Raw genomic sequence first — 24,263 nt, 5'->3', positions numbered from 1 at the left:
CGCCTGGATGGCTCAGTCGGTTGAGCATCTGACTTCCGCTCAGGTCATGATCTCGCCACTCGGAGTTCAAGCCCCGCATCCGGCTCTGTGCTGACAGCACAGAGCCTGGAGCCTGCTTCAGATTCTGTGTCATCCTCTCTCTCCGTACCTTCCCCACTCATGCTCTGTCTCTCTCTGTCTCTCAAAAATGAATAAATGTTAAAAAATTTAAAAATAAATAAAATAAAAGTTAACCGGAAACCCGCATGTGAAATTGGCGGGAAGCGAGATGCTCCTACGGTGAATCACACAACAAACGCTCGGCGGATACAGATCCTACGGGTTGTGCAAGATTACTCCAACTTGGCTTTCCGATCCTCTGACTCATCTCAGGAGCGCCTCAAATCACAAGAACACCTCAAAGATTCAAAATTCGGGACGCCTCAAACATTTACAACTCCCGTGTTTTTGTGGCTGCACTCTTCGAATTTACTCTGGGTATCTCTTCCCGACTTAACCTTTAGTCTTAGTATAGACATGGAATATTGGTGGAATTCTTCTAAGTAACGAGTATGTGTCAAGAAACAGAGTATCTACTGCCAAAAATAAAATGGCTTAAAAATAGTGCAAATCGAACCAGCAGGAGTTGATTTCCTGCCATCGCTTCTCAGGGACTCGAGCAATGATTGAGTCCCGTACGCGGAGAACAGATTGTTCCACACGAGGCCTTTGGAAGTTAACTTCAAAGCAGATGTTCTGGAAGCTTCTGTGACCATTACAGACAAGCTGTTCTCATTTTATAGAAAAACAAATACGTAATAATAAATTATCATACTTACTTTAATGGCTTAATGAGGATTCATTAGGAAACATTCATAAAAGGGGATAAGAAGTTTAGAAGCGTACCTTTTAAAATAATATTTTTAGGGGCGCCTGGGTGGCTCAATTGGTTAAGCATCCAACTTTGGCTCAGGTTGTGATCTTATGGTTCGTGGGTTCTGGCCCTGTGTGGGGCTCGGTGCTGACAGCTCGGAGCCTGGAGCCTGAAGCCTGCTTCGGACACTGCGTCTCCCTCTCTCTGCCCCTCCCCATCTAGCACTCTGTCTCCCTCTCTCTCTCAAAAATAAACATTAAAAATTTTTTTAATTTTTTAAATAATGTTTTTATTCCATTGGAAGCCCAAGACATAGTCAATGCTAGCAATTGGTGAATCTTACAAATAAATACCGTAAAAATATTGGACAGGACTCATTCAAGCCGGAACCCAAAGCGGAAAATAGCAAAATAGAATGACTTCGGGGTCAGTAGTAATTTTAAAGAAGCTCTAAGTTCAGAGGCCAGATGGTATTCCTTAAAAGACTGATCCAGAGATGTTCCCCACAAAAACTTTAACAGGTGATGGTTTCCCCAAAGCCTATTTGAACACCAGCCCTCAGAGGACTTACTGCCTTTAAAAGGGGGTCTTATATCCCATACAGGGGTGTCTGGTTCCTGGAATAAGCACAGGTCCTCATGGGTTCGGAGCCCAGCTTCCTGTGTCGTTAGACTTTGCTGGGTGGTGTGCAGGGTAAGCTTTCCCTGACTGCTGGAAGGCACGCAAGCCAACCTGTGACTCTCCTGCCTGCTTTTCTAAGAGGCGAGTCTTTAGACACCTTAGGAAACCCAGGCTCCATGCCAATATAGTAGAGGTGTGCAAAATAGTTCAGACCTGGAAAATATCAATAATGCTGTATCACCTACTCAATTCCAGGCTGGTGAAAAGAGATAGGGGGAAGAATAAATTTAAGGATGTGGATGTATCTTTAAAATTCAGAAACATCTAAGAGCTTTGAGCTGAGGTCCTAAAATACACCTTTCAAAAAATTTAAAAAAGAGATTTCTGGGGTGCTTGGGTGGCTCAGTCTGTTAAGCCTGACTCTTGATTTTGGCTCAGATCATGATCTCACAGTCTGTGGGTCCGAGCCCCACATCGGGCTCCACACTGACAATGCAGAGCCTGCCTGGGATTCTCTCTCTGTCTGCCCATCCCCTGCTCTTTGTCAAAAATAAATAAACTTAAAAAAAAAAAAAAGGCTCCCAATCAGTTCATCAAATGTACAAAGAGCTATTACCCCACAGCCTCTGAGCCCCTCACACAGAGCTGTGCTCATAAGTGGGGTCCTAATGCCCAGGATATTTACAATATTATCCTCTGCAATATGAGAACAATATTGGAAATTCTTTTGATATTTATTTTTCCAAAAATGAGATATTAACCTTTACTAATGTTTAATGTTTTAAATGACTTTAGTATATGCATCCTCTCTCTCTCTCTCTCTCTCTCTCTCTCTCTCTCTCTCAGGATTGATGGGTAGATGAGAAGATGAATGGATGGATGGACCCATTTTTTTAAAAGCTAGTAACTGTGGGATAAACTAGCAAAAGTTGCAACTCTCTGGTCTAAAAAAACTAGGACCATTTTGTTTTGCATTTTCAGAGCCCGGTCGGGTTACTCAAGTTATTCTTAGCTGTCCTTAAAGGGTACAATTTCAGAGGACAGAGTTTTATCTTTATGTTTTCAAAACAAAATTTATTTTTTAAATTGAGACGTGATCGACTTACAAGAGTGCATGTGTTTTAGGCATACACCACGAAAACTAACTTTTGGATTGAAAGACCGAGGGACACCAGTAATACGGAACAGATGCATTTTGATCTGCAAAACGGTTGTCCTGAAAACTTTGTTCTAATGTTCTCGTATCCGAACTTACTTCGAATAACGCTACTTGAATGGTGACCACCTGTTTCCGCTGGAAGAAAGACAAATAGTACAAGACAGCACATGGCTGAGGCCGGGCAGGTACACGCGGTAGAAATTCAAAGGGAGAAGAACACCCAGGTCGGGGGGAGGGAGGATATCTTCACAGAGTGAGGACGGGCAGAAAAGCCCGAAACTAAGAGAAAGAGGAGCAGGGCGCTGACTACCAGCAGCTGCCTCTTCCCTCCCCCGGCCTCCCATGGGTCCCTGAAGCTTCCTCATGGGACACCGGGGCTCCAGGGAAAACAGCAGACGTCAGTGGTACAAAGCTGTGGCTTCGTACGGCTTTGACTGTGTCCTACAGGAAGACCCATTCTACACCGTGAGCAGAAACCTACATAAGGTTAAATGTTCACCGAGCCACAGCCACACGTGCACATACAGCGCGTGGCTAGTCTCCGTCAAGTTCGCACCACGCTCCCTTGTGGTTGCAGCCCCCGGTTCGGAACCCACAGGTGAAGAAAGGAGGGGTGTCTGCAAATTTGGTGTCCGCTAAAATGATGAGCGCCTCGAGTTCCAGGCAAGGGAGTCTGGCCGTTATTATTTATTAACGGGAGGGTCTACTGAGGGCAAGCGACGCGACCCGATGTGGGTTTTGGGTGCTCACTCTGCAGCAGAAAAACCAACATGAACAGACCCAACATGAGACACGAGGCAATCAGGCCCAAACGAAGGGGACAAAATACTTACTGTGCTTCTTCCCCTTCCTCTCCGAGTTCTGCCTTGCGAGGCACCTCTAGTTAAGGCGGGGGTACACTGTGGTTAGCAGCAGGGCTTTCGGACATCACATCCCTGCCCCCACCTGCCGGCTCAGTGAGCTTGGGCAGGTGTGATGGTTACATTCATGTGTCAGCTTGGCTGGCCACGGGATGCCCAGATCGAGCGTGTTTCCGGGCGTGTCTGTGAGGACATTTCGGGGCACGGTTAGCATTTGAATCAGTGGACCGAGAGAGGCCGATACCCTCCCCAGCGTGGTGGGCCTCGTCCGATCCGGCGAGGGCGTGAATAGAACAAAAAGGTGGAGGAAGGGAGAACTCCCCCTCTGCCTGACTGCCAGGGCTGGGACACCACATCTCACTGGGTAAACACCACGGGCTCACCTGGTCCTCCAGCCTTCAGACTTGGACTGAGTCATACAACTGGCTTGACTTCTCTGGGCCTCCATTTTGCAAACAGATTGTGGGACTTGTCAGCCCCCATAATTGCATGAGGCAATTACTCATAATAAATCTCAGTCTCCCTCCGTATATCTTTATGTATAAACATCCTCCTATCCTGTGCTTCCGTTTCTCTGGGGAACGCTAATACAGCGCAGTAACTTTACATTTGCATCACGGACGGAGGAAGAGCTCCGCAAGGCGTAGCCACTGTTCGTGGCACTGGGCGGAAGCCCAGAGCACCGCGAAGCCCGTGCCCGTGCGCTCACTGGAGAGTGCAGCCGTGTCCCGCCGCATTCCCGAGGCAAAACGATTCCCCGGAGTTCAGGCAGAATACTCCGGCCTCCCACGGGCCGCCTCTGCTGCCTTCACAGACCAGCCACGCATCCCTCCCAGATTCATCCTGGCCTCCCTCAAATCTTCACCTCACCCCGCGCCTCCGCGCTCCTGCCCTTCCCCATCTTTCGGCAGCGGGTGGTCACGGGACCACGTTGCCCCGGGCTGGCCAGCAGGCTCCCGTCCCTGTCCTATGCCTGGTGGCTGTGGTGGAGACCCCCACAGCTTCCTCCCTATCCAGCCCTACCCGATAACCATCTTTCTGGGAACTGTTAGGAACTACGGTGGTCGGAGCCTTCCCATCCTTGCTTTTGGAGAACCGTTAAAGATTTATTCGGTGTATAAGCATTTTGTATCATTTTTTGGAACTTGGGGAGTGGGAAGTTCCCACGCCACACGCCATGAAACAGAAGTGTCACGGTGCAAACACGCTCGGTTTCTTTGGTTCCTAGTGAGTGTGGAATTCCTTGTTTCTGACATTCTTTTTTTTTTTAATTTTTTTTTTAACATTTATTTATTTTTGGGTGGGAGAGAGAGAGGGACACGGTGCGAATGGCGGAGGGGCGGAGAGGGAGGAAGACACAGAATCCGAAGCGGGCTCCAGGCTCTGAGCTGTCAGCACAGAGTCTAAGGCGGGGCTCGAACCCACGAACCGTGAGATCATGACCTGAGCCGAAGTCGGACACTTAACAGACTGCGTGCCCCTACCATTCTTTAACATTCTAGACATCGTCCCATCCATATCTTAGACGCTTGAAATCATAAGGAGGAAGAAGGCCTCCGTGTTTAAATCCAAGTATTCTCCATGACAACTGACAGGAGCACTTCACCCGGAAGATGCTACGGCCTCAGGCAGGCCCCTTTGCTTCTCACAAATGCCTCCTCCTTCCTTGAAACGACTCGAGTTTACCTTTCCTTTTTAAATATATATGCTGTTCTCTGTTTATTTGAGTAAACTCTACCCCCATCACAGGGCTCAAACTCACGCCCCCGCAGATCAAGAGTCGCACGCCCTGCGGACTGAGCCACCAGGTTGACCTTTCTTGCTATCATCTGCTTGTTCTTTTTTTTTTTTTTTAATTTTTTTTTTTTAACATTTATTTATTTTTGAGACAGAGAGAGACAGAGCATGAACGGGGGAGGGGCAGAGAGAGAGGGAGACACAGAATCGGAAGCAGGCTCCAGGCTCTGAGCCGTCAGCCCAGAGCCCGACGCGGGGCTCGAACTCACGGACGGCGAGATCGTGACCTGAGCCGAAGTCGGCCGCTCAACCGACTGAGCCACCCAGGCGCCCCTCATCTGCTTGTTCTTAATCCCCTTGTACCACACACTGTAGAAGGTTCACCTCTTTTCGGGGCAGTTTCTCAGGGTTTCTTAATACCTTCTACTCTGTGGCCTTGAGATTGGCCACGTCCGCTAGGTGCCTCTGGAGCGTTGACTCCTGCCACCCCTAGCGACATCCACCCGGGTGTGACACGACCATTGTCTTCATGCCTGGACACCGTTTGTATGGACACAACCCAACATCCCCTGGGAGCTGACTTCATAAGCTGGAGGGAACCAAAGCTTCCCCCCTCTCCCCACAATATGTATTTATTGGATTGCTTTTCTCCCAACTGTGAACGTGGACGCCATTACTTGTGTTTTCACTTAACATGGGAATCTGACTTTACACTTTATCCCTATTGTAATCCACATTAGGTTCGTTTCACCCGTTCCAGGCTGTCAGGTGCTTTGGGATCCCAAGAGCCACGTAATAGTTTAGTGCTCTTGCGTGCTCTGGAAATGAGATGGGCTTGCCTCTGGGCCTCACCCAGCCACAGATAAAATATGAAGACAGAAGGCCAAGGGCTAATCCTCTAAGCAACCACACTCCTCGAAGAGCCAGGGCATTTAAGAGAGAAAACTGGTCTCTGTGGCCAAAAGGACAGTGTGGATAGCATGTATGTGCGTTATTAGCATTGCCTATAATTCAAAGGGCCACTTTTGTTTTAATGTTTATTTTTGAGAGCGAGAGACAGAGTGTGAATGGGGGAGGGGCAGAGAGAGAGGGAGACCCAGAATCCAAAGCAGGCTCCAGGCTCCAGGCTCCGAGCTGTCGGGCTCACAGAGCCCGACTTGGGGCTCAAACTCACAGACTGCCACATCATGACCTGAGCCGAAGTCGGACGCTTCATCGACTGAGCACTCCAGGCGCCTCCAAAGGGCCACTTTTAAGAATCTAAGGGAGGCAGCTTTTACTCAAACCAGGCAGCCAAAACGACTGCTAGCACGGATGCTGGTCGGGCCCCTCCCTGCAGAATGAGGGTTAAGTCACTCCGCACATGCTCTGTGATGCCTCAGGCCCCTCCACCCATGCAGAACAGGAAGGAGGTCAGTGTGGAACGAACTGGGTCTGCAGAGGGCTTTCGTGAGGACAGTAGCTTTGGAGAAAGCCGGGTTTGACCGGCATCCGCCCAGCCCCTCATGCGCCCCCCCCCACCCCCACCCCCAGAGACCAGTCCCACCGCACAACAGCAGACACCTGGTCCTCACTTACTTCTACAGGCGACTGCGGATCCTGGACAAATCATCAGTAATGCCCTTATCAATTTTCTCAGAATGACGCTTCCTTCTGGCTTTCTACGTTAGAAGCTACTATTTATATTCCTCGCTGGCAAACCGTAAAAATATCAAGTCATTGTGTATACTTAGGCTATACATGCTGAAATAGGACAACTGATGTATTCTCTGGAATTCTGGCAACTACGTAAAAATGGGATTGCACGAGCTTAACCCCTAGACTATTGTGCTCTAGAACTGTTAAGATTTAGAATCACACAGAAGTGACTTCATCCTTAATCTTCACACCCTCTTTCAAAAGAACCTTTAATTAATAAGGTGGGTCAGTGACTCAACTCTCCGCATGAATGTGTCAAAAAGGAGATGACCCAGGAGGCTGATAGCCTGATGCCAGCCAACTTGGGATTTTTCTACTAAAAAAAAAAAAAAAAAACAACACAGAGAGGGAGAAAATGTAAGCTTGAAGAAAAATAGATAATGGGGAGTAATTTAGTAAATTAGTCTCAAATGCGAGAAAATTGTCACTGCTTCCCTCTCCTTGGAAAGTTTCCAAACTTATGATCGCCTGGGCCAAACTAGAAGAAAAACAAAGTCCGCGCTGAACACACATTTCGGTTTTCCCCGAGTCAGGGGAGAAACCCCCGCCCCGCCCCCCAGTGAGTAAAATGAAGAAGATTTTCATATCCACTCCTGCAACTTAAGTTGCCTTCTCTTTTCCGTAAAGTCAAGTGCAAGGGAGCAGAAGCTCTGTCTTTGTCTTTGTCACCAATCCTTTATTGAAACTGGCAACTGACACACTTTATAACAGAACAACAAAAATAATGTTCAATATGTACAGCCTTTGCGACAGACTATTTGACTATACACAAGGCAGAGTGATCACACAATCTAATCTCCGTAATAACCTGTGCACAGAAAGACACCCAGCAGACAGCATGTGGACGCATACAGTGGAATGACATCACGGGTCCAGTGAAACTCCCGCCTAATACAAAACGTACTCCTCTATTGCAAACGACGGCTTTCTAAACACCCAGAGCGTTTCAGTAGTAGTCTACCCCGAGTCCGAGGCGGAGATCTGGTGTGTGGCTATGAGTCTCTTCAGTGACACCACCTCTGCAGACAAGTTTGCTATCATCCCCTGCTTCAGAAACAAATTCTCCGGGTCAGAGACTTGGTAACCGCCGTCCTTCATGTCTACAACTCCCGTTTTGAAGCTGTTCTGAGTTTTGCCGTTCAGTTCTTTTTGATGCCAGTGTTCCGATTTGAGAGACCAATCCTGGATGTTAGTCACCTGCACTGAGAAAGGGGGGAGGGAAGAGTGTACCATAGTCGGGGCGCTATGCTTCTCCAGTTCGAAATGCCTCTTCGGCGTCCCGTCCACGGGCGAGGACGGCTTTTGCGTGGCCTCAAACTCGTGATCGAAGGCTTCGACTTTGATCTGCATGGCTTTGGCTTTGATGCGAAGCTTGTGCGGCAAGGCCGAGGAGTTCACTTCCGGAACTTTCACCACGGTGGCGTGCACGCGCTGAAGCTCCACGGGAGAGTGGATGGGGCCCTTGGGGACCTGCTGCTCGTCTTCTCCATCCGAGGACTTCCCCACCGCGCCGTCCTCGGTCTCCGACGTCCTGGGGGAGTTGCTGGAGGACCGGGCGGCCTGCAGCAGAGGCGGGGAGTGGGAGTAGCCGGGGAAGGCGGTCCCCATGAGGTTCCGGTACACGGAGGCCCGGTAGGCGCCCCGCTCGTCGCCGGGCTCCCTGGCGTAGCTCTCCAGCTCCACCGGCTCCTGCTTGATGGCCTGGAACTTGCCGTCGGGGCTCCCGCAGCCACCCCGCGCGGCCCCGTCCTGCGCGTGTTCCAGCGAGGACACCTCGGAGACGTCGGGCAGGGAGGCCTGCGGGGAGTGCTTGATGACCGAGATGCAGCCGCTCGTCACCATCGCGGGCTCGTGCTCGTCCGCGAAGGGGCCGGCGCTGGACTTGGCCGCCTGGTAGTCTTGAAAGTACACAGCCGTGGAGTGGCTGAGCTTCTGGATCTCCTGGGCGTACGCCGCAGAGCTGATCAGGCCAAACTTCAGCTTGAGGGAGAGCAGCTCGGCCTTCAGGGTGGCGTTCTCCTCGCCCAGCGCGATCAGCTTGTTCTCCAGGACCAGGTCGTTGAGCCGCCGCTTCTCGCGGGAGCGCTTGGCCGCTTCGTTGTTCTTGCGCCGCTTTTCCCAGTACATGGCGTCCTTCTTGTCGTCGGGGATGAACTCCCGCTTCCGCCGGCACGCCGAGGACTTGCTCTTCCCCGCGCTGCCCTCGCCCAGCAGCAGCTCCTCGCCGGCCGTCAGCTCCTCGGAGACGTCGGCCAGGCCCGGGCCGAGCACCGTCATCTTGTCCGCGCCGCTCCCGGCGTCCAGGGACGCCTGCTCCTTCTTCACGGTCTGCATCTTCCGCAGCTGCATCCGACTCACGCGCGCGCGATTCCCCGCGACTCACCGCCTGCGCTCTGACGGCGGCGGCGGAAGAGCCATCAACAGGCTTCCTCCTCCTGGTCCGCGCGGCGAGACGGGTCTCTCCGGCTCGGCGGTCGGTCCCCGGGGCGACCTGCAACACAGCGAAGGAAGAGTCACCCGTCTGGCAAACGCGTATCGCCCACCGCGCACCGGGAACCGCGCTACGCACGCAGGGCCCACGGGTCTGCTCTGCGCCAGACCCAGCTCTCTCCCCGGGGCGCCTGGGGGCCCAGTCGGTTGGGCGTCCGACTTCGGCTCGGGTCGCGATCTCGCGGTTCGCGGGTTCGAGCCCCGCGTCGGGCTCCGTGCTGACGGCTCGGGGCCTGGAGCCCGCTTCGGATTCTGTGCCTCCGCCCCCCTCTCTCTCTCTCTCTGCCCCTCCCTCGCTCATACTCCGTCTCTCTCTCTCTCTCTCTCTCAAAAATAAATATTAAAAAAAAAAAAGACACAGCTCTTTCCTTCAAAGAGTCTGCCATCCAGAAAAGGAAATAGGTAAGTAGTACAGGACAGGTCCCCCCGCTCCCTGGGACCTCTCAGCAGAGTGCCACGTGGCCCAGGAAGAGGGGTGCAGCAACGCGCGTGCCCAGGGAGAAACAGAGGCAGGCTGTTTCAGCAGCAGAAGTGTGGGGCCGGCGCGCAGACATGGGGCCTCCCAGGAGGGAAGGACAGATGGCCCCTGGGGGGGTTAAGTTTTTGGTGCTCCTGAATAATTTCAGATGACATCTCTATTATCACCGCAAGGCAAGCAAGACCACCGCTTTCTTCCAAGGAACCTTCCCAGGTGAGCTCCGATATCCGGAAACAAATTCTGCAATCACACGGAACAAAATATATAACGGGTGTCAAATCTGTTTCCGTGAAAATGAAAACAGAAGCCACCCAAACCGACTGACTTCAAGTTGTCTCGACCTGACTCTCAACGGGGACACACCCCTGACTGCCTGCTGGGCTCGTGTCCACAGCTCATTGTGCCAGGTGGCCCAGGATTCCTCCCAACGAAGCCGCCTCTCCTGGTACATCTGCGCTCCACCATTAGATAGATATGTTCTTTTTTTCTGGTTCCTTCGAATTGATTCGTCAAACCTCCACTTTAGATTGAAGCATCCTAAGTGCTTTTTTTTTATTTTTGGTCCCGAAAAGTCTGCCACAATAGATTTCATTTAGACAGTAGTTTGGGACGAAAATAAACAGTTACTATTCAAAGGGGTTTGTTTTTTTTTTAAGTACAGTGCATTCCTGAAACTTGAAGTTATTTTAAACCTAGAGAATATAATTATGGAAAGAATTTCTTTCCATTTTACTAATGAGTTTCAAACAAAATATATGAAAAAAAAATAAACCCTCCAAAATAGAACCATCAGCTGGCTTCCTTTTCCACTGATGAGATATTTGTAATCTGAATTTGGCTTGACATGAGGTAATAAACCCATACTAGGTTCCAGTAACAATCTTTTTGTGGTGGTTTTTGGATCTGTGTTTCTAGACGGGGCTTCTCTGCCTAATTTCCCAGTAGGGCAATACTTTCATAAAGGAGATATGGAGAGACAACCGTTCATTCAGCACTATCTGTATGGCACACTCCTTTGCCGCATTAAAAACCTTGACTGTTCTTGCTTACGTCACTCTCTCTTTCTTGTACATAGTATTGTGATGACTAATGAAATGAAGTCTAATTCTATCAGCTGGAAAAGCCTGCCAGCTTCTTGTGTCTTTTCCAGAAGGAACAGAAGAAATGATGTAATGATTTCAGGATCATAAAGAAGGTTTACTGCCATGTTTTGTTTTTTGGTTTATTTTATTTTATTTTATTTTATTTTATTTTATTTATTTATTTTTTTTTGTCCATCAAACTGAGCCAACATGCAAACGGTCGGTTGCGATGTAGTGAAACCCGTGATTAAGAATACCAGGTTTCTGTTTGTTTTTGATAATACGGCGTTAGAGGGAACAAAGGCACGGAGTGTGCGCAGTGGGCAGGGATGTTGTAGAAAGGGAAATCTTTTCTGGTTATCTCTTCGCAGAACAACACTGCTTTCTGTAGTTCCGCTCAGGTTTCATCTTCTGACGTGCAAACCCACGTTTCCTCTACATACTGGGTGGGCTCTTCCCTGCTACGAGAGACTTCTGATCCCCAGCTCGGTTAGGTCTCTACCAAGTGTGGAGGCAGAGTCAGAGTTCCAGCAGCAGGGGACAAGTGCATCGATCTTTTCTGGGGAGCCCTTCAAATTGCCACGAGATCCTCAGGTCCTACTGGTGTTTTGTTTTGTTTGGAGCCATCATATAGTTCCTTTCAAGGATATCTTTTTTCCACTGGAGAGTCACTCTCTGTGCATTTAAAAAAGTTTTCTTTTAATGTTTATTATTTATTTTTGAGAGAGAGGTAGAGAGACAGGGTGTGAGCAGGGGAGGGGCAGAGAGAGAGAGACACAGAATCTGAAGCAGGCTCCAGGCTCCCAGCTGTCAGCACAGAGACCCACATGGGACTTGAACTCATGGACCAGGAGATCATGACCTGAATGGAAGTCGGATGCTCAACCGACTGAGCCCCGCCCCCAGGTGCCCCTTTCCCATGCATTTTAAAATGTGTCCCTTGTTTTTGTTTTTTTTTTGTTTTTTTTTTTTTTAAAGAAGTCACATTCCTTTTACATGTGCCTCCCCAATGAGTTTTCACAGCTAGGCTTTTGAAATGCCACACCTTTCTGTCGTTACTCTTCCTAAACTTGTCCTTATTTCATTGTTTCCAATCTTCCAGTGGGTTGGGACGTTTTCAGCCTCCTGGTCCAAAGGCTGCCCATGCCATGAGTGTGGGTGAGTGGGGCAGGCAGCCCTCACTGTGGGAAGGACACTGTCCCACCTCCGTTTAACGCAAGTACCCCCCCCCCGCCTTGTCTTAACTTCTCTTTCACCCCCCGCTTCTCACCGTCTACGTGCTTGATGTCCACTCTGTCATCTCTACAACTTTGTCGGCACGTTCAACACCTACAGAAACGCTCATTTCTTTTTACTTAATCTTCTTCCGATTTGAGATGTACTACGTGTACTAGAATCTGGGCATCTCCCCTCATCTGCAAGTATAAATTGTCTCTCTGACTCCATTGGCAAATGACCGCCTGCTACCTTAGAGTACTTTCTGCAGTATTTTTTACCGAATAACCTTGCAGTGTTGGAAAGAGTTGATCATAAGTGTGAGAAAACGCAGGGGCGCCTGGGTGGCTCAGTCGGTTAAGTGTCCGACTCCAGCTCAGGTCATGATCTCGGGGCTCGTGAGTTCAAGCTCTGGGGCTCTGTGCTGACAGCTTGGAGCCCGGAGCCTGCTTTGGATTCTGTGCCTCCCTCTCTCTCTGCCCCTCCCCCACTCATGCTCTGTCTTTCTCTCTCTCTCTCCCTCTCAAAGTATACATTAAAAAATTTTTTTTAGTAAGTGTGAGATAATGCAGACAGAGGTGCTGATGTTGTATACCGTATCTCAATACAGGTTTGTTTTCTGTGTCCAAATCCTCTGCAAAATTTTTCAGGGTCCGAAGTCGTACCTTTGTATCCTAGCAACAAAGTGAATGTATAGGTGCCCAACATTTGATTGACAGTCACTCACCTGCCTTGTCTAACAAAGTTTTGTATCTAAACAACTTTCTCATGTTTTTTTTTTACTGAAGATGATTATGTAAATCCTAAAAAAAAGACATCTTATTCCCAGAGAGCTTCTCTTTTTCATTAACTGATTTATTCGGCACACACGGAGCACCAACTGTGTGGACCAGGCACGGAGCCAGACTGGAGGGAGGGGAAAAACAAACTCTCAAGAATCAAGGAGCTCCTCGTCTCCCAAGGGAGCCAGACCGGAGATCACAGGGCTGAAGGAGGCGTGCTCGAGGGGTGCCATGACCACGGGGGGCCTGGTGCACACAGCACATCATTTCTAGCCCGTTTTTTTTCTTGGTAGGGTGGTGATAACACGAGCCACCGTGACAGGTGCCACCAACTAAACTACGCAGCAGGCACCAGGAGCCTCTCATATTTCTGTTATCCTCACAATGACCATTTTCAGAAGAGAAAACAAAGGCTCAGAGAAGTTAAGTGACTTGCCCAGTGTCCCACAGCTATTAAGTAGCAGGGCTCAGCCCAGATGCGGGTCCTGTTCCCCCACCAGCACCCTCTCCGACACCTGCACGGGGCCGCTCTGTGCACCTACGGTTCCTTTTCTGCGTCACTCCCACTCTTGAGTCATACACACCCGTTTGCTGAGTTACGCTGGGGGCAGAAAGCCACTATTAGATGCTGCCAGAACTTCCTTTAAGACAACAAAGGTACCCCCGGGAACTTTTCTCCAGCTTCTTTGGAGTTGTTTCCTATCTGGAGAGTATTTCACGAATTGAGAAAACATTCTAAACTTTCATCTCTGCTAAAAGGTTAATCTCCTGGCCTCCCTATAGGCTAACATAGGGAAAAAGAAAAATTATCGTAGGGGCATTGTCGCCTATGAGGTTTTTTGTTTTGGGGGTTTTTTTGGTACTAAACCAAAGTGTGTCCGTTTTCAACATGGAGGGGAGGCGCGTAGTTAGAACACAGAGAGACTGAGTGACTTTCCCAAGGTCACACAGCACTGAAGGGCAGAGGCGGGCCTTAGACTGTCTTTATGCCCCTGGATGATGAGTGTAAAGGATGCTCGACTACGAGCCGTCTAGCACATCAGCACACATGCTCAGCTAATGGCTTCATTTCAACCTCCACTGTTTTCCCTCAGGACTGACTGAACACCGACTTGGCCTCTGCTTCGTGTTTTCAGACCGCCACGAGCGTGCACCTCGATTTCCTTTCTCTAGTGACTGCCCCCAGCTGCCAGTTCTGTGACACTCGCAGGCCCGGAGCGGTCAGCTTCAACACACCCACCGGGTAATCGGGCTGCTGCATGAAAACACGAGTGAAAAGGGACACTGAAGGGCAGGAGACGCCGCATTGCAGTTGACACACACCGTCCCATCCCTGGGACGAACGTGCCGTCTCTAGTTAAGGCTTCTTAACATCACGCTATCCACTATGGGCGGGAGTTCTGTTTTGTGAACGCAGAGTTTCAACGTCTGTTCCAGTCAGGTGACCTAAACGTTGTTTTAAATTAAGACGAAAGTCTGGCTGAAGAAATTCTCCAAAAGAATAAAAGTTCCCAACGTGAAGTTCTGCACCTCATGCTTCCTCAAGGAGTGACATCGTCACCCATGTTTACCATGACAGACCTGTACCTTCCCTGGTCCCCAGCGCACCTGTCAGAAAAATCATAGATGGGACGCCTGGGGGCTCCGTCCGGTAAGCATCCAACTCTTGATTTCAGCTCTGGTCGATGATCTCCCAGTGCGTGGGATCGAGCCCCGCGTCGGGCTCAGGTCAATGATCTCCCAGTGCGTGGGATCGAGCCCCGCGTCGGGCTCAGGTCAATGATCTCCCAGTGTGTGGGATCGAGCCCTGCGTTGAACGGGCACTTCTGACCTCGCAGAGCCTGCTTGGGGTTCTCTCTCCCTCTCTTTCTGCCCCTCTCCCCCACTCTCTTTCTCTCTCTCAAAATGAATACATAGACTTAAAAAAAGAAAAGGAAAATCATGGTTGACAATTCAAGCTCTTTACAAAACAAGAAGGAAAATTTTGTTTCAAGCATCTAAAATCTTACCAGTAGTGTGGCCACTACCATCGACCGCGACACATTTTGTCATTAATGATCTCTTTAAAGGGGAAGTCTTACTGCAAACTGCTTGCATTAAACATCTTGACTTAAAAATTCTGTCAATGCAAGATGAAATACTATTTAATGGGCTCCCCATTTCGGAAGCATTTTTTTATAGAATTACCTCATTTTCCTGCACTCTCTGGATGTGCCATGTACTCCCTCAGAGTTGTAGCAGAGATGACATTAAAGAAAAAAATTATTTCATGTTAAATTGTAAACGGTCTCTCCACGAAGCAGACAGCTGCTTGTTTTTAAGATGAGTGCCATTTCAGTGAAAAAGTAAATGAATAAAGCTAACCAATTCACAGCCCTTTAAACTGTTAAAACTAGCAACACGTTAACCTTCATTTCTTGCTGTGGGTGGGATAGAGTCCAGGACATGATTGTTTCAATAAAATGCTTTACTTCTTTCCCTGGCCAAGAATAAAATCCAGTACTTAAGAGCAGAGATAGAACAGGAAAAGAGTACACACATGCAATCACAGGGTGGGGGGGCCGAGGCAGGGCGGGGAGAACTCAGGAGGCATTGAACTTGCAAGGGGATTTGCTAATCCGGCTGAAAACAAAAGGCTTTTTTTTTTTTTTGTAAAGTAATCTCCATAACCAACATGGGATCTCAGGACCCCGAGATCAAGAGTTGTGTGCTCTACTGACTGAACCACCCAGGCTCCCCAAAGACTTTTTTTAAAAAGATATTTATTTACTTTGAATTATTTTTAATGTTTATTTATTCTTGAGAGACAGAGAGAGAGAGAAAAAAACAGAGTATAAGCAGGGGAGGGGCAGAGAGAGAGGGAGACACAGAATCCAAAGCAGGCTCCAGGCTCTGAGCTGTCAGCACAGAGCAGGACGCGGGGCTCGAACTCACAAACTGCGAGATCATGACCTCAGCTGAAGTCGGATGCTCAACGGATTGAGCCACCCAGGCGCCGCATCGCTTTTTTTTTTTTTTTTTTTAATAAAACTGTGTTAAGCCTTTCTAATTGCCAATGAAGTGCCTCCCATTCAATAATACAATTCTGTCTCTAGTAACACAGGCTTGAACCCTAACATTAGAGAGAAGTGTGTACTTGACCCAGATACAGGCACACACATAAAGTGATTCTCACACTTCGCCAAAATCTGTCCTATCATAGCAACAAATTAACCTACTTTTTCTATTTGGGCGCCTCTGTAAATAAATGTGTCAAAACCTGATGGAGTTTACGAGTTTTTACCATACGTGGAAATATTTCAAGTTGCTTGCTCTCTCATCCTCAACAAAGGACTACGTAAAAATCAGATTTAATCGGAATAAATAGGACAGTGCTGCATTTTGTGATAGCAGAGCTGAAATATGAAATAGTACAGCTTGACACTCTTATAAAAGAAGACGTGTTTGTAGCTTAGCGCACAATAGAAATACTCCGAAGACCGTGTGCAGAGATGCTAACATGTACAAACAACCGAACGGCCTGGGGAAATACAGACCAAAGGCTCTCACTGAAGAGGGAGAGGAATCTGGGGGGCGAGGTGGGGGGGGAGGGCAGGGAGTGGAATGGTAGAACATTTTTCAAAAGCCGCAGTCACTTCGAAAGGGGGACATTCATTTCCTTGATACTTCCAAAGATAATGGATGGGTCCAACGAGTAGTCTGAAATCCTAAGGGACACCGGCAATCGGCAATCGCGAGGTAACCCCCCTATAGGAAATTCTGCCACGGGCAGGCCACCGCAGAGCACGTGCGGGATGAATAATGATAGCAGAGAAAGTTCTTGAATGTCTGGGATCACACTGAAGTTCTCCTCAGCTTGACTTGTCGATTTCTTCTGTTTAATTTCACTTTCTTTGACAGTGGGCAAGATGATTACAGAGTTAGGGCAGATTTTTTTTTTTTTTAAGTGTTTCGGTGTTTACCTGAAGGCTATTTAATTGCAGTTTCGGATTCTTTTTAAGAGTTAACTGATAAAAGACACCATGTTCTGATAACCAAGAGCCTTCTAATACAAAGATCATTCTGACTCCAAAGAAACTGAGTCCTCAAAACAGATTATTATGATGAATGGCATCTAGAAAATCCCTACTAAACTTTCTTATCATAAAAACAAGCATAAACTCTCTAATTAAAACCGTATGAAAAACAGCAATTTTTTTGAAGCAGTATTTTTTTTTTTTTTTTAACTACAGGAAAAGTATCTGCAAAGAAATTTGAGAGGTAATTGGGGGTAGTGGTAATACAGATTCATTTTGAAACTGAAAAGCTCTTATGTAATGTCTGTGATCAAAGGTCAACATCTTTCGACATTCCCCACGAGTCCGATCTGGATAAAAATCAACTCAAATATAATTTAGGAAAATAACAGGATATCAAACAATGTGTTAATGCTGTGAAATACTGGCATACCTTGCAAAACCCAGAAATGCATATTAAAGGAAACTTCAATTACATTGTTTCTGTCATATTTTGAACCGAATCCCAAGTTGCTCTCATTCCCTCAATACAAATTAAAAATAAACAACTCCTCACAGCATCCCTGCCATCTGGATTACAATGGAAATAATGAAGTATGTGTGATTTTAGCTCGGGTAAAAATAAAGCCGAGGCAATATGACTGCACCTTTTCCATTCCGTGCTCCGATCACGTTCACGTCTCGGAACTGACTATGGACCAAGGCAAGGTCAACTAGAAATACCCACCGGGCTGGTGAGTCAGGCAGTTGCTCAACACGGGTAAGCGCTCTAACAAAGGGTTTTTAATTTTCAGGTTGTTGCATCACACCGATGTTATGGTTGCCCTTCGCAAAGATAAGCCCTTAACACAGAAAAGGAAATTGTTTCAAAAGCTGCAGTGAGCTTGCACTCATGCTCTGGGGAGGGGGAGACACAGCCCGTTTTCGGGCCGGTGGTCGGGCTCTGTGCCTCCAGTCCCTCACCTATAAACTGGGGACGGTGACGGAACACAGCACAGTGGCCAGGCACACGCAGGGCTAGGGTCTAGGGAGGATGCTCGTAATTTCGTTTCTGAAGGATGAGCAGCATCGAGGCAACGAGGGTGATGAGTCCCAGGCTGTGTCAGCCTCTCGTGATTCTTAGGGAAGCACTGCCCCATGTCGATCGGACGAAATCTTCTCCTAATTAATCAAAAGGGCTGAACGTGACCGGCTTCACGGAGCACGGCCTCAGTTTCCAACCACCCAGGCTGCGCCCAGTCCTTCCCAGACGTGTCATCTGTGGGGTCCCACGAGCCGCGGCTGGTCTCGGGCCATACGAGTTCGCAAGTGGACGATCCAGGCCAAGGAAAACCGTCACAGAGAGGTGAAGGGAACTGGAAAAGGCCGCGCTGGGTGGCACTCTTTACATCATTCCTGCCCTCCCCCCATCGCACCCCTGTGTTCCTTCTAACACTTCCCCAAAATATTAACCCAGTGACTTGGGTGGTTGTACAGTACGTCAAGAACTCCCTTCAAACTTAAATCACCGTGGAACGCAATGGCACAGTTTTGGTGGGGGGCGGGGGGGCGGTTGTTAGAACAAGAACATATTCCAAGAAGGATCTTCACTTACAGGCTTAACTCAAACTTCCATCCTTACTATCACTGGACAGAGACTTAGGCAGAGGAAAAAAATCAAGGTGAGCGTCTTTATTAAAAAACAAAACAACCCGGTTTCTGGTCAACTACACGACGAAAGCTGTGCTCCTCACTACTACCCAGCTGGACAGGTTGTGTGTGCTCGGTTTACCGGGGACACCAGTGGAGATCCCAGCACCTCCCAAACCACAGGTTGGGGCTTGGACCCGGCTCTTCGGGGCCTGCGCTCTTAGCGCTTCGCCAAAGCTGGCCCCGACCGATTGACAGCGGCCTTGGAGCTCAGGAGAGAAACCGACTGGGGGCAGGGATGCGGCACGTGACCCCACAGAAGAAACTTTCCAACGGAGTGGACTGCCGGCGAACACCTGTGATGTGGTCGTGGCTTCACTGCGAACCAGTTGAGCTCACTCTCTTGAAGTCTCTACGCCAGGATGAAAGTACTGTAGTCTTACAGTAGGACGGCGGCGTCTACGTGGGCGTTTTGATTTCTACTTTATTTTGAACTCGGGGGATTCAAGTTCTTTCTACTCTAGCCTTTGACCGCAAGAAGTAAAGGTTCAAAAAAAAAAAGAAAGAAAGAAAGAAAAATGCATCCACTCGACTAGCCACAGTCAAGCTGGGGCGCTCCTTCCCATCGCCACCGTCAATGCTGGAGCGCCCCCACCCCCAGTGCCTGTGGTCTGTTGACATTTGGAGGTTTTCTCGGTCTTTCTCACTTCACCAATCCAGAAGCACTTGGCTCCGGCTCCAAAATACAATGAAGCTGCAGGAACAAAGGTGTCCGCGGTGCTCAGCAGCTCACCGGGGAAGAGCAGGAGGCAGGCCGCCAGAGCTGCCCCGTGGCCCGCCTGGCCTCTCCTCGCGCCTCGCCCCGGGTGCCTCTCGCTCCTCCCCAGCTCCCCTCCCCACCCTCCCCGGCTCCTCTCCGCTCCCCTCCCTCCGCCCGGCGAAGCCTGGGCGCACCCGCACTCCGCGGCCCAGGTCCCCCCGCGCCCCCAGCGCGGCGCCTCACCGGGACCCGCCCCCACCGGGTGGGCGGCGCAGCGGGGCCTCGGCTCTGCCAGGACCCCCTCGCCAGAACAAAGGAATGTGGGGAGGGGGCGCGGAGGCGCGCAGGCCGCAGAGCGGCTCCCGCCCAAGCGCCGCCTAGGGCGCTCCGGGGTCCCGACCCTAGCCTCCCACGCGCCACCCCCGCATCCTAGCCCCCAGCCCCGGTCCCCCGCGGGCCCGCAGGCGGGAGGGGCGCGCCCCTGGAAGTCGCGATCGGAAGGTGGCGCTACGCGGTCCCCAGCAGGCCCGGGGCTCCCAGCCCAACCTCCAAAGTAGGTCGGGGTCTGACACCGGGGCGGGGGTGGGGGGTGGGGTGCTGGAGCGCTATCAGCTTCTTGGAAAGCAACTGCAATTATCTGGGGTAATGTAATTTATTCCGGGGATGAATCTCTGTAACGCGCCCCCCCCCCAAAAAAAAAACCCCAAACCCTGCTCTTTAATTATTTAAATGTTACGTCAGGGAAAAAAAATCTGACATAGACACCACCATATAAATATATTCACACATAATTACACTACGTCAGAGTGCCGGAGGAAATTTAAAATCTGGGTACATTATATATTCATATATCCTCACTCGAATAAAAACTAGGGTATCTACACGAAAATGCAATCTACTAACCTATATCTGTTTCCCATAAATCATATCTGGTCTGGAGGGGGGAAAAAAAAAACACGATGTGAAATAAATACTTGTGACCTCATTCGCTGTTGTTATTTACAAAAGCCAGGGCCAGAGATGACGCTTGGCCATCCCCTGCTGTTCCCAGGGAACACAGCACTTTCCTAAAGTGTCCTTTATAAAGATAAATGGGAACCAGCATCCAGCAAATCACCGCGCTCGGCGAAATGCCTTCCTAAAAATACAATCTTATCAAAGGTCTCCGAAGGCGTGAAGTTGAAACTACAGCAAATGGCCTTGAACTTGTATTTGCACACAGCCCTGGAGAAAACACCAGAAATAGCATTGCGAGGCCACAATTGTTAAAATGTGATAGGGCTAAATTTAGAAGAACGCTCATTTCATTTAGGGCAAAAGACACACATTCAGCGGCGGGAGCTAACGCAATGCCTTACCCGGTTGTCTACTTCCCTGTTTAAAATATCCTAAAAAAAAAAAAAAAAAAAAAAAAAAAAAAAAAAACTGTGACAGTGACATTTTAAAGGCTGACATTGTCCTACTTTCTTTGTAGCAAGATTATAAAATCACGTAATTAGCTCCCGCTTCCTATGCTGACTGCCAGCAAATTCGGCAGTTACATAATGCAACATTTCCAGGAAACTATTATGTGATCTGTCTTGTCGTGTCTGAAAAAGCAATGACAATAAGGTGAGAAACAGGGCTGATGGAGTGGAACGCATTAAAAGCACGGAGGTACGGAGGTCAAGACCACAATGGTTCGCCCCAGATTTAAACATAATAGCTCGCAACACCTACGGGGCAAACCCCGGGAGTATCCAAGATCAGAATACAACCCGAGGGGTTCTTCGCGTTTTGTAGGAGGCGTGTGTACAAAATCTCCGTCTTTATCCGGGACGTGCCAATAACGACCTCCTGTCCAACGCCGCGCCACAATTTCCAAATCATCGCACACGTACGCGCACATTCCCACATCAGCCCCGTAACCCGAGCCAATATTTCACCGTGGGCAGATTATGCAATCCGGGCAAGGACGAATCCTACAACCTTCTCGGGCGCTGGTAAGACACGCTGACGACAAACGGGCTGGAAGACGTCCGTGCAGACACAGCCCCCGACACAAACAGACGCGGCGCACGCATTCTCCGAATGCCGTCACGGTTCACGCGAGCTGCGCTCTTTCCCAGCAAGAAGATCAAGGCTCGTCCCATTTACTCGGCACCCCCCTCCGCCCCCCCCCCACCCTCCGCACACACCCCCGCCGCCAGACCCGCAGAAGGGACGAGAAAGGAGGCAGCGAGCGCTGCCCTCCCCGCTCGAGATGGCTCAGCCTCCCCGGCGCGCCTCTCCACCAAAACATCAATTTTCCTGAAATCAGGAGACATTATGCAACAGCGGCGCGGGGGGGAGAGCCAGCCGGCCCGGACTACGTGCCGGCGCCAGGGCGCTGCAATCAAAGCGGCCACCTTCAGGTGGCGAGTCCCCTCCCGGCAAAGCAGCAAAAGTTTATGTCATGAACGCCCCGCGCACACTCGCCGCCGCCGGCCAGCCCCGCGCGCAGCCCGGGCCGCGCGCCCCCGGCAGCGGGCGGGGAGCTGGGGAGCCGGGGCGCGGGGCGCCGGGCCCGGCCGGCGGTGGGCGGAGCGCTTACCGTGTTCCTGCTCCCGGGACGGCGAGCGCCCGGGCGGCGGGGCGGGCGGGAGCGCGGGGGGGGCGGGGGGCCCGGGGCGCGCGGGGCGCGGGCCGGGGCTCCGGGGCGGCGGGCGGGCGGCGGCGAGGGCGCGGCGCGGGAGGCGGGCGGCGCGCCGGGTCCGCGGGCGCCGTGGCCGCGCCGGGAGATGTGTGTTAGTAGGTCAGTTCCGAGCGCCGCGCTACGTCGCCGCCCGCCAGCCTCGCGGTGACGGGCGGCCGCGGCCCCAATCGCCGCGCCCGCACCCGCCCCCGGCCCGCCGCCAATGGCCGCGGCCGGCGGGGGCGGGCTCTCCGCGGCCCCGCCCCCTCCCGGCCCGCCCCCACCCCCTCCCCTCCCCTCCTCTTCTCTCCCCTCCTCTCCCCGCGCCCGCTCCCCCGCCCCGCCGCCCGCGTCCCTCCCCGGGCCGGGGCCAGCGCCACCGCCACCGCCCGAGCGCCCGCGAGGACCCGCGCCCCGCGCCCGGCTCCGGGGCTGCGCCACGGCCGGCGCTTCAGGGGAGGGGGGGTGGGGCCGAGCTGGGGAGGGGCCCGCCCAGCCGTCCAGCTCTCCCACCGCTGCCTGCGCCCCCCGGCGATCCGCGCTCACTCACAGCGGCGCTTTTTGTCTCCCCGAGCACGCAGCGGCCCGGCTACCTGTTGCCCACCCAGCACCGGGCCGGGGGGCCGCGGGCGTGGCGCGGACCGCCGCCCGCCCCTCCCCGCACACCCCCGGGAGGACCCCTCCTCCTGCGGGCGGGTGGGGAGGGGCGGGCGGCGCTGGCGAGCCGCCAGCGCTCGGGGCGGGCCGCCGCGGGGAGGGGGGGCCGCCGGCCGGCCGGAGCCCCGCGGGGGCGCTGCGTAGGCGGCGGCGACCGTGCCCCCGCGCGTCTCTCCCGGGAGCGCGACGGCCCGCGGCCGGGAGAGAAAGCGCCGCGCGCAGACACCGCCCCCTGCGCAATTAGGGCGCAGATGACGGAGGCGAAGTTGTTGCGTAAGACGCCTGGGGAACGAGGCTCGCCGAGGTCCGGCTGCCCTCGGCCGCGCCGAGTGGTGGCCGACGCGGGTGCGCCCTGCCGGCTGGCGGGCCGGCGTGCGCCGCTGGGGCCGGGCTCGGCCGCGCGGGGAGTCTTCCTGTGATCCCGGCGCCGGCGGCTCGTTCGGGGCATCTCTGCCCCTAATCGGACGCGGTCGTCTTCTCCCCCAGATTCCCGGGCTACGTAAGAGACGCGAGGAAATGGGGGAAATGGCACCTCGCGGCGCGTTCCCCAGGCGTCGCGCTAAGGGCTGTAAAGGCACGTGGCACACACACACACAGCGCGTCTACAGAATGAGAGAGACAGAGACAGAGAGAGTCTGCCTTTGCGAAGGGAGCCATATTCCTTACAGTGGCGCACAGACTTGCCCAAATACGGGATGTGGCAGGTGGGGAAGGACCTCAGGCCCTACTTGGACTATGCGGGATCTGGGCTGAATGCCTTCGGTGACTTCCCATTCTTTTCCCTAGGACACATTTCTTCAAGAAGAAAAATTTGAACCAAACCCCAAAGTAAAGAAAGAGAAGAGTAGACTGAACCCCCAGCCCCACCCCGCCACCAGGCTAACATCACTGGTGCCCATCATCAAGCGTAAATCTGCTTGATAAGTTGTCTCTTCTACCTTCCCCGTTCTCCTATTACACAGTTACAAACACCCAAAGGGTGACGCTGAAACATGCATATCACTTATCACTTGGTATTTGGAAAGCCTCACATTTCAAACTATTCTCCAAGGACAATGTTGTGGTTCAGAACACATGCTTGTTCCCAACTCATCTGGTAAAGTGTACGTTTACCAACAAGGCCCTGACTATTTAGACATGCAAAGTGGGTTTTAACATCTTCCCCAAATCCTCTGCCCGGGTGCTCACCAATTCAAGAAGCTCTTCTGTCTGTGGCTTTTGGGTCTGTCCCCTCGAGTCGACGTTCATTCCAAAGAGTTGACTCCGCCGATGAAAATGAGTCTTGATTTTGGTTTGTCATTTCCACTTTTCTCATTTGTTATTACGCCATTCCTTTTTCCAAGCCGGGGCAATGCCCATTAGAGTTTGCAAACCTCCCTTAGATGAAAGTAAAACCAAATCCCGACGCCGGTTGCCTTTTCTGGGTTAGAAGCGTGCTGGTTCCTAGAAATCCAGAGCCACTCTACATTACCTCCGCTCCCCCACACCTACAGCACGTTCTCCACGTTGTTCTTCTTTTTGAATAATTGCATAGACTCCCAAAGCTGTCGTAGAAAGGGTGGTAAATGGTCTT

General features: G+C 51.3%; 1 protein-coding gene and 1 long non-coding RNA gene across 4 annotated transcripts in view; one reads left to right on the top strand and one right to left on the bottom strand.

Moving 5' to 3' along the window:
• LOC125150665 (uncharacterized) overlaps positions 1 to 14,732 on the top strand; it is a 48,554-nt gene extending 33,822 nt beyond the window's left edge. For both annotated transcript variants that reach the window (XR_007146427.1, XR_007146428.1), the window contains one exon: positions 14,070 to 14,732. This is a non-coding gene — a long non-coding RNA (uncharacterized LOC125150665). The remainder of the gene's footprint in view (positions 1 to 14,069) is intronic.
• Positions 7,584 to 22,643, bottom strand: NFIL3 (nuclear factor, interleukin 3 regulated). 2 transcript variants are annotated; one of them, XM_047830811.1, is made up of 2 exons: positions 22,627 to 22,643; positions 7,584 to 9,419 (listed from the first exon to the last, which is right to left on the bottom strand). In XM_047830811.1, exon 2 carries the CDS (start codon positions 9,275 to 9,277, stop codon positions 7,886 to 7,888), a length of 1,392 nt encoding a protein of 463 aa, XP_047686767.1. In that variant the 5' UTR covers positions 9,278 to 9,419; positions 22,627 to 22,643; the 3' UTR covers positions 7,584 to 7,885. The 2 variants fall into 2 exon arrangements, with proteins under 2 accessions (XP_047686767.1, XP_047686766.1); XM_047830810.1 differs by lacking the exon at positions 22,627 to 22,643 and adding an exon at positions 21,953 to 22,052.
• Positions 22,644 to 24,263: the final 1,620 nt, after the last annotated feature.

This window comes from Prionailurus viverrinus, chromosome D4 (genome assembly GCF_022837055.1).
Source record: "Prionailurus viverrinus isolate Anna chromosome D4, UM_Priviv_1.0, whole genome shotgun sequence".
NCBI lineage: Eukaryota > Metazoa > Chordata > Mammalia > Carnivora > Felidae > Prionailurus > Prionailurus viverrinus.
Note: the sequence above shows the minus strand (reverse complement) of the source record. Positions and strands in the feature narration are given on the sequence as shown.